The following is a 10,732-nucleotide window of genomic DNA, read 5'->3' as shown; positions in this document are numbered from 1 at the left end:
CTTTCGGCCCAATTTTCCTAAATTACCACCCGAGTGACTTCAATATTCAATTTCGTACTTAACCTTCGAATAAAATCAAGAAATCACATTCTTCTAGTCACAATACGCAGAACACCTTCAACCCCTAACGACCGATGATAACAGTCTGGCGTGCATCCGTTAGGCTATGCAAACAGAAAACACACATTCCGTCCTTAACAATAGACGCTGTGTTGGGTCATACAAACACAAAAAAAAGCTGCTTCCTGCTGAAAGTGTCCAAATTTAGTTTACATCTAATAATGAAGGTACCTATACAAATAACGAATAACGTCCAGAAAAACTGAAAAATGTCCTAACTCTCCTTTTCAGGAGAGATTTATAATACCCTTCACTTTCACGAGTTGCTATCCTCAAACCTAAAAAGAAACCTGGTTTGAATTTTACCACAAATAGTGATTAAAAACATTCCCATCAAATTTGTTTTTCTATAGTGATTAAGTTTTATTTGTGAATTGCTAATTTTTTTGGGGGGGGAACTTCAAACGTGTTTTTATCATGCTATTCTGAACCCTGGACAGTGCCAGTCAAACTCTCGATATTTCAGACCTATTTAGCCTCTTATCTTCATTATTTCCGATATACGAATTTGTACTTCTTATACCTGAATGACGTTTTCCGGAACCAAAATATCCTTATGAATGAACATTGGTTTCCGAAGGAAAAACTACTGTACTGCTCATCAGCTTCTACGGACAGTGGAGTTAGTTCCTCAAGGCTTTCATAGCACAATGCTTACAGGCGCTTTACTTACATATACCCAAATCATTTAATAGAATTATCATAAAGAAATCATAATCAGGATCATGCAACTGGATTTTTCGGCTCAATTTTCATATGATTAATTCGCTCCTCAGTAACAGACATTTTTCTATGCGAGTTCATTCAAGTCCTATAGTGTCGCTTCAAATTTCTGTTCAGTACTTAAGGTGTCCCACAATGTTCTCTACTCGGCCCAAAGCTGTTAAATATTTTCATAAATCATATATCAAAATCACCTAATGTGGCTCAAGCACTTTTTGCATATGGTACGACCATCCCAGCTCAACATTCATGTCTGAATTATATGGTTCCTAAAATGCAGAGATCTCTCTAAAATATAGGGCTTTGGTTCATTACCTGGAAAATTCATTAAATGTGCTGTCATGATATATCTTCACGATCACCCACCCCATTAATTTAAAGTTGTTCTACGATTACATTCTCTGGTGTTATTCTTTTAAGCGGACTTATACTGTACAGCGGACGCTACATAAAATATGTATGTAACTTTTTTTAATTGCGGTTAAATTGAATTTATAAATTGTTCATTTAAGACATTACCGACATTACATAATATAAAAAGAAAGTATTCTAGTATACTCTACACCAGATTATGCTCCTTCTCGTACCTATATGACAATAAGGGGTTCTGATACTTTTAATTCGATTTAAAAAAAGTTAAGCAAGAAGTGAAGAAATGTAGTTCTTATACTGTACAGCATAATATGTTGTTTCAAACAGTGGTAAAAATGATATTTTATTTCCTAAAACTAATAGCACACTAATATCTTCTAAGTACTTAAAGAATGCGTTTTGAAGATAGCTGTGATTATACGTTACAAACAAAAGTAGGGTGAATGCTATGAGCAAGAGTTGAAGAAAGTTTAAAAAAATGAATGAAAACAGAATTGTGTGTTTTTAAACTAGATATCTCCGATATGTTACGGATTGTTTTCGTTTCGCACGCCTTTCAAAATTTATATGTTACAAATCTTAAAGTATTTTTCTTTCGTTCTTCGTCGCTCTGAACAGCACATACGAGGGTAAGACTTTACCCTTTTATAAATATTTTCTTGAACCCCCCCCCCCACATTTTTCTCCCTTTATGAGAAATTCAAACAAATGTGAATCTTATTGCAGGTGCTAAGGCAACAAGAATCAGCGTAATGTGCATAAATTTGCAAGACTAGTTTTGAAGCTTTATAGTATACAGAATCTTTTTCAACTACAGGAGTGCAAATGACGGAGAAATCTGCGCACAGAAACAGGAAGGAAATGAAACTATTGGCGTCATCTATTGATAAAAAATGAACACATATTTCCAATTATTAGCTAAATTAACTATTAGCTTTTAAGGAAATTATTACCGGCTATTTACCGAAAAAGTCAGAATAAAAAAAAAAAAAAAAAAAGTAGAGAAAGTATAAGATAGAGCTTTCAAAACCATTTGAAAATAAAAACATAAACCAAAGTTGAGATATTTTGATGAAAATGAGAGTTTCTAAAACTTAATTCAACAAGAGTATTCCTCCCCCGAGGGTGGAAGAATTCTCTCATAAGGAACATTAAAAATAATAATAATTTACAATGGAAGATTTGTTAATATAATATAAGCAATCTTTAACGTAAAATTTTGCACCTCTCTTTCTTTATCTGATATATCTTAAACCAGAGTGACAAAGAATGCTATAAATTCCCTAGACACTCCTGAGCAGTTTTTTAAACAATACACCCCCCACCACCAAATCAAGGAAGGCTCAACATTCATCTCAGTTCTAGATTCTTCAGCGCCTCAACAGGTCACTAGATTATTGCAAGTTCTACTAGTTCTCACTTCTGGAACCGACGTGCAAAGCAGGGTTGTAATCAATGGTGGAATAAGCCATCCTAAGAACTGGCAAAACCTTCAGCATCGAATAAAATCGATCTTGCCACTTTTTGTGATAGTTCTTTGAGTTACAGGTTGAATCTAAACGATTTTAGGAAAGTGTACCTAAACTTTTGCGAAGTGCAAATGTTTCAATTATAAAAAGTTGAAAACCAAACCTTCTAATTCGAACGCGAAACATTCTATTTTTCCAAAACTTCGTTAATTCACAGTTAATGCGCCATTGACGAATGAATAAATCCACGAGACGCTGGTAATTCAGTTTGCGGTTGAGATTCCGCAAAATAAACTAGATAAATATGACTTCTTGGATCTTTCAGTTTAATGTTATATGTAGGCCGGCTATGTACGCTTTTCATGGAAAGCCTTCGGTGATGAGAGACGCCCTCCTCAAGGAAAAAAATATGTATATATAACTCGATCCCCTTGAGAACAGACCTGGTCATGCCTATATAACATGGTGTCAGATGGCCCTAGGATCTTACCTTAGGCAAATCAGGTCCAATATTATGTTATATTTCGCGGAACAGTCTACCATATGATAATATTTAATAATTTGTTTACTCTCTTGCTTTAGAAATAATGTGATGTTTTATTTGAAAAACCTGCTTTAACAATTCAATTTAACATATTTTTTCTTTCATTTTCACTGATAATAACAAGTTTAACATTTGCTACTGTAATTATTAACACAGTACGCTTCAGATCAATAACTTAATAGAATTTTACAAATATAATTCTTTTATTTAAATTTTCCAGTTTCTTTATTAAATTACATTGAATAATGTTTTATTAACATTTCCACTTTAAAAAAAAAAAAAATCTTGTTAACACCATAGGTGCTACTTGATCCCACATTTTTGTCCGTATCATTTTTCAAATAAAAGGACGTTGCCATCAAATGTCGTCGCCATGTATCATTCTTAAAGAAATAACATAGCAGATATAAAAAAATGTATGATAACACTTAACTCTGTACTACTAAAAATTCTAAATTTTTGTTTTAATATTTGTTTAAGTATTATTTTAAATATTTGTTTACAATTTTGTTTTAAATATTTTATGAGTTTGCAGTTGAGTTCTATGGGGCTAACTGAGAAAGAAATGTTTTGTAAATAAAGTTAAAAAAACAAAAAGATAATAATAATAATATAAAAAAAAAAAAAAAAAAAAAGAATTGTGTATGTCATATTGTTACGAAAACTGAACACTGAAACGATGACCCGGAAAGAAAATTTTAAAAAAGGGGGCGGGAGTGTGTGACAATACTTAACACACTATCTGGAATTCTAAAAATATACAGCTTTTAAAGATTTGGTGATTTTACTCTTCAATTTTTACATGACGTAAGTGCGAAGAAAGCAATATTTAATAATAAAGTTAAAAAGACTGAAGAATGCTGTGTTGAAAGCGAGCCCAAGAGCAGATTTGTAAACTATGAGCTCAACAACAACATAAAATAAAACCTTGACAAACCCTCTGGGGCAACATTATGGATCTGAATCCTATCAGATATTTTCCCTTCTTCTTTGTCTTTTAATATTTATGTAATATTCCCCATGCTTCTTTAAAAAAGCAAATTTTTTCTTCTTTTTTCACAATAAATTTTGTTTTTACGCATTTTACTTTGCCTTTAACTATTTCTTTATTTTTAATTTTTACCCATGTTACTTTCTAATACATTTCTATTAATGTTCCATTTTTTTTCTAAAATTTCTTGCCAATAATTTTATCTGCCTGAAGGAAGGGATGCTTTTGTGGAGGACTTCTATGGACAACTAACTCATATCCTCATTACACATAAGGGAAACCACAAAAGCACCAAACAACAGCCCACTTGCCGATGTATGAATTCGGGTAGAATCATCAGCGTTCAGCAGCCTTACCATTCAGTTGTTGCGAGCCTGTATAATATGAATATATTGTGTTTAATTTATTTTCATTTTTAAAATTAACAAGGTATTTGAGGTTCCCACCTCTCATTACCAAAGTGCATATGTCATAGCCTATATCTTATCATGGGAGATATAATGACAATATATACTGACGAGCCAAAACATTATGACCATTTTTAGTGACTTAATTCCATTTACAATCTGGCATATTATCATCAACATTAAACAAACTTTTTGACAGTCATAAAATTCTTAAACACTGCAAAACGCTTTTGCTATTAAACAGTTTGGAAACTTTCGGATAACTCGCAGACCTCAGTTGTGATGCATTTTTTAGTCAACCTCAAAACTATTGCGTAAACATTTAATTAGTTTACTTGCATGCATGCAAAGCTATCTATCTAAGGGAAGAGATGCCTTTATGGAAGATTTTCCAAGGGAAATGGCTGGTATCCATGTTACATGTGGGGAAAACCACAAAAAGGCCTATGCTGGTATCCATGTTACATGTGGGGAAACCACAAAAAGCCCATTAGCCTGGAATCCAACCCACATTGAATTACTAGAGTTTAATGATTTTACTGCTCAGCAGCTGGTGACCAGTTGCAAAAGTTTAAAAGAATAAACTAACTGAATATTTGAAATTGATGAAATCCATATAAAACCAATTCTAGATTTGATGACTAAAGCAGACAGTATCAAAATATGACATTAGTTAAATATTAATGCCTAGTAATTTTAAAGATGACTAGCAGCCCCCCCCCCAAAAAAAAAGTTTTAGAAAATAAAAACATATTGAAATGTTAAATTAAGAAGCAAAAACCAAAAAAATATTTGTCTATCTGAAAAGCTTCAATAACAATAATCTCAGCATTATTTTCTCACAGCTTTCTTATTTTGTCTATCAAATTATTAACTATACTTGAACTGATCGTTTCCAGCAATGAAAATTTATATTATTAGGAATAACTTTCTTTCCATTGTTTTTAGAATCTGATAACATTTGAGGAACATAAATTAATTACTTTTGACTTATCTCGAATCTTTCAAATTGCAGTTCTGATTATACCTGTTAACAAAATGATATTTCCAATTTCCATTACCTTCTAATACAATATTTTTCACTGTTATACACTTTAGCAATCTTCGATGATTAACATTCTATTACTGCAGGATTCATTAATGAGCTATAAAGCAAATTCTATGTTATTAAACAACAACATTAAAACAACAAAAAGACATATTTTTTATGAGATAAGTGGGGGAAGCAGAAAAAATTAGGACTATTATCCACTCAATAAAACATTATTCCCATATTTCCCAAATATCTGCAAACAACTGAGCATATAAGGGCATTGCAAGTGTTCCATGACCTTTTTCTTTTAAACCTCCAAGTCCAGTTGTTTATGGGCATTCTCTAGACTGACAGAGTTTTCAAAATTTTTACTAGTTACTCCTTAGCTTCCCAACAAAATCTAATTGTCTTTTGAAAATAAACCTTTGAATTGAATGTGTAAATGTATAAATACAATCATGTCATTAGTAAATGTTTATAGTCCCCTTGTTTAGGTCACCAGCTTTTATTTAATTTCACAGATTGGCTCTGCCCTCAAAAATTTATTTTTCCGACAGTTTTCAGTTTTTCCCCCTCTTCTAACTTGCTTCAGACAAACTCTCCCTTATGGGTTTTTCTTAATAGGCAGTTTGGCAATTTTTCTTATCCACAGACATAAATATCAGCCCTTTCACAGTTTTCTCATTTTCAACAAAAGAAATTTTATTTGTCTGAAAATTCAAAATATTTCATGCTCTGACCAACATCATGCATACTTTAATTCATTTTTCCTGCACCATTTCCTCCTTTCTGACTCAAAAACGATAGAACCATACTTTCTACTTTAGCAATAAAATTTTTTTAAAAATAAATAAAACATATTTAGAATTCCTAACTTTTTTTTTTAAGTTTACCACTCTTCAATTGTGTAACAACCAAAAAATACATAACATAAATAGAAGTTTGAAATAATTTGAAAAACATAAAAGTTGTTTCAAACTGAGCAAAATTCAACATCAAATTTTTCTTTGTTTTATAGATTTTAAAAGAAAATGGTATGAGTTAAGAGCAGAAATACCTTTCAAGGGAGATACTCTGAGATCTGTCTTTCAAGATATAGGCTGATATTAAAAAATTAATAACAGAATGTGAATTACAATTGTTGACCAGACTTTTTAAATATTTTGAAACTTAACTTTTCCTATATTTTAAAGAGTCCATAAAAAAACGTGAATTAAAAATCTAGCCTGCATGTCTGCAATTTGAAAACCTCCCCTTGAACATAATGGAGTGCTTTAAAGTTTTAAGTATAGCTGACACCTCTAAGAATTTTCAAGGAATATCATATACAAGGTTTAAAATTAAGGTATTGAATAAATTCAGAATTTTAATATTATTCCATTGCTCAAAATTACAAATTGCACAGCGTATTAAATAAAAAATGATTTCTGAACTTTAAGAGCATTTTCCTTTTAGCATATATGAAAAATATTTTGACACTAATGAAGAGATTTTTAGGTTGAGAAATTAAAATAAATTAAGATTTTTTTTTTTTTTTTTTTTGTTACAAAGGATAATTTTGTAATGCTGGGCCTTATCGCAATTTAATCTATATTAAAAAAAATAATTTATATGATTCTCACTGACTTTTTGAAAATGTGAAGAAGATTAATAAAATGTATGCAAAAACTGTTTAGCATAATACAGTAAATGAAAAAATTCAGCTCTAATTAAGAAATTTAGTACATTAGTTTGAAAACAAAATTAAGTGTGGAAACTGGAAACAGGAAGTAAAGACCAGGGAGAAATAATGACCAGGTAGACTAAATTTAATAAATATCTCAAGTTTCTCTCCTTTATTGTCCGTAATTATTTGAGGAAATTTGTATATCACAAAACAAGTCTTTTCTGGTGGTTATGATTATGTGTGGTTGTTGTTTGTACTAGACGGGTGGATATGCTCTATGTACGTTCTAGCGACGTCATAACAATGGGCACTTGATAAACGCCCCACACTGCTACAATCCAAAGGCACAACCGCAAAGGGAAACAGGAGCTCTAGCCTAGGGTTGCCACCTAGCTTTTGATTTTATCAAACATTCTCATAATAATCAGAAAATGCATATATCCTCAATATAAACAGGTAAATAATTGTTTCTCAAAAGGTCAGCAGTTTCATAAACAACAGAATTTGCTCACAGCTGACTACTTATTAAGTATAAATTTTAATAAAATTTCACTTTCAATTGAAACAACAAATTTAAAAAAAATAGCATACTAATGAACTCATTTCTTAAAAATGTAGCTTAAAAAAATGCAGCACAATGGATTATGAAACTGTTAACCATGTAACTTACAATTACTTTCTTATGATATCTGATATGAAATTTGAACAAGTAATTTCTGAAACTCCCATTCAAAGTTCTATAAAAGTACTGTATTGTATTGTAAGTTAGTACATAACAGCATAAATTATTTTCAGAGCAATTCAAAAGTTTTAATTCCCTAAAATGAAGCCTCCAAAACAACTTGGAATTAAGGCATATTAAATTGATTTAATATTTAGGGGTCAATTTTTGTTTCAGTCATACATGTAATTTTCACTTCATATTTTTAATGTTCTCTTTTATTTTTTTCTCTTCTGGAACAGAAGATTACTGACCTTTAACTGAATCTGGTATCTATAATAATAAAAGCAAGTGTAATGTGTCTGTCTGTCTGTCTGACCGAGCTCTCCAGCCAAATCTATCGCACGCAGGGACCTGGAATTTTTTATACGGAAGCACAAAGGGGCTGGCCACCAGACCTCGAAGCCCGATTTTCGATTTTTGAATTAGAAAAATTTTAAAAAAATTATTTATAATTAATTAATCACGTTTTTTTTGACTCACTGATATTATTATTTGTTTTCAAATAACGTTCGATTGTAACAATTGATTTCTTTATTCTAGCGTTAGTTTGCTGTTTTGACGATACATTAAATCGATTAATTACAATTCATTTCTTTTTTGTAGCTTGTGGGGGGGGGAAGAGAGAGAGACAGTCTACATGTCCTACACTACTATTCCTGCGCTATTCACTTATCTGCATTTTCTAAATGCACGGGCAACGCCGGGCGGGTACACCTAGTTTTTCATAAAAGCGAGAGAAGAGCATTGGTAAAAAATTTTGTAATAGAAATTTAATTACAACAGAATAGATGTATTTGCATTTTTGGTACACAGTAACAGAATAGGTGGTTAAGCTACTGGATTCCATGTCATTGTTCATCGCACCTATAACCCACAGGGTGGCAACCCTAATCTACGGAAGGAGTCGCCGGACGGGCGTAACCGGGAACATGGGTCCCTTTGCTTGGGGCCCTTTTGCCCCGTTCAACTGATCAGCAGAGTTGATTATTTTTCTCCAATGTGGAGGGCAGATCACAACTCTTCGACCAATACATAATTTTTTTTTCTGGTCAGCAGTCTATGATGTCAGATTTGGCTTGCGACCGTTGAGGTGGCCTACGTGGAAAACCTATTGGAAGAAAATTATATCAAAAGCTAGAGAAATTGAATTAAAAATACATTATATGCTCATCGCATATACAAATTTAAAAGTAGCAGCACTGAATTAAAAACACACCAGAAACAAAACAGGAAAATGCAATCACAAAAATTTTATATGGGGCATCACAAAACCAAATACTGAAATTTTACTGAATTCTGAACATAGTTTGTGAATCCATTATTTTGTTCTATATTAAGAGTTGAACCACATTGTACTAAATGTATAATGCGATAAAAATAACTGCAAAATATAGCATATTCTTAAGGAATGCAAAAATTACTCAAGAAATATTTTATGATGAAATTATTCTTATACAAAAATGTACATCTATTTGACGGTTTTCACAAATAGTGACCGTTTTACTCTGGACCCAAAAAAAATTTCTAATTACAAAATCCAATGTTTACTAATACAGAACAACCAAAACATTTTTCATTAGTGGAACTATTAGCAGCAGTATTTGTATGCTATTAATATAAAAAGCGTATTTTAAGGTACAACAAGAATTCAATATTTGATGAGAATACATTTGATACAAATGTGAGATAAAATATTTTACTATTATTCCATAAAAAAAAATTTTTTTTTTTTAAAGTCTCCCATCTTAAAGGCTGGTTTACACTTCTCCGAGTGATTTTCAGGAAGTCCCTCGTCCGAGCATCTCGAACCGAGTGAACGGACCTGTACTCTGATAGATTGTTTAAACCAATCAGAGCAGACTGATAACTCGCCTCCGCTTATTTGCAAAATGGATACCGACATGCAGGTTGCTGTGCTTGAAGTTTGCAAAGCAGTTGCCAATGAATTAATTTCTATTCTAGGGGAAGGAAAGGAAATCAAAGCATGACTGTGATGAATTGGGAGCATTAAATCAACTTTTAAATGAACTTTGGGGTGAAGATATCCAAAGTTACAAAAACTTCATCAGAATGGGTGAAGGATAATTTGAAACTTTATTTGAAATGGTCACTCATTAAAAAAAAAAAAAAGTTCTTTCGAGATGCTCTGCTAGCAAAATTAAAATGCAGATAGCACTTCGGTTTCTGTGGCCGGGTGACTCCTACAGTTCTCTGCAATATTTATTTCGAGTGCCAATATGCACAATCAGGACATTTATTCTAGAAGTGTTCGAGGCTATTTTCTGTGTATAGGGTTGAGCTAAAATTATTATCCTTTTGCTCGAACTCTCCAAAACCCCGAAATTTTATCATGTTAATAACAGCCTCATACACCTTCTGTCAGCAATTTTTATTTTAATACTTCTGAGTGATCATTTGTAAATAAAATCTAACTTGTGGCTCAAATAAAAAGAGAACGTCTATAAAACAAAATTTCAAAATTTTGGATTATATTTTATTAGATGTAATTGGCCATGAGTACAAACTGTTTTTTGAAGTTTATATCAACAATATAAAATAAATGTTTGCCCTTATTTTTTTAATTGAAAACTGTATTTTATTGGGTAGTTGTATTATTTTATTGGGTAGTTGAATAACATATAATTTAATTGTTTTTTGATTAAAGAAAATTCAGAAATAAATA

At 31.7% G+C, this 10,732-nt stretch overlaps 1 protein-coding gene across 6 annotated transcripts in view; it reads right to left on the bottom strand.

The window, feature by feature from the left end:
- Positions 1-7,466: 7,466 nt before the first annotated feature.
- LOC118189810 (cell adhesion molecule Dscam1-like) overlaps positions 7,467-10,732 on the bottom strand; it is a 451,139-nt gene continuing 447,873 nt past the window's right edge. For all 6 annotated transcript variants that reach the window (XM_085817549.1, XM_085817551.1, XM_085817550.1 and 3 more), the window contains one exon: positions 7,467-9,157. In XM_085817549.1, coding sequence (XP_085673675.1) covers positions 9,099-9,157 — 59 coding nt within the window. In that variant the 3' untranslated portion in view covers positions 7,467-9,098. The remainder of the gene's footprint in view (positions 9,158-10,732) is intronic.

The sequence above is a fragment of the Stegodyphus dumicola genome, chromosome 5 (genome assembly GCF_044657685.1).
Source record: "Stegodyphus dumicola isolate Sdum_Otavi_A_Nest chromosome 5, ASM4465768v1".
Lineage (NCBI taxonomy): Eukaryota > Metazoa > Arthropoda > Arachnida > Araneae > Eresidae > Stegodyphus > Stegodyphus dumicola.
This window is presented reverse-complemented; position numbering and strand designations above follow the sequence as displayed.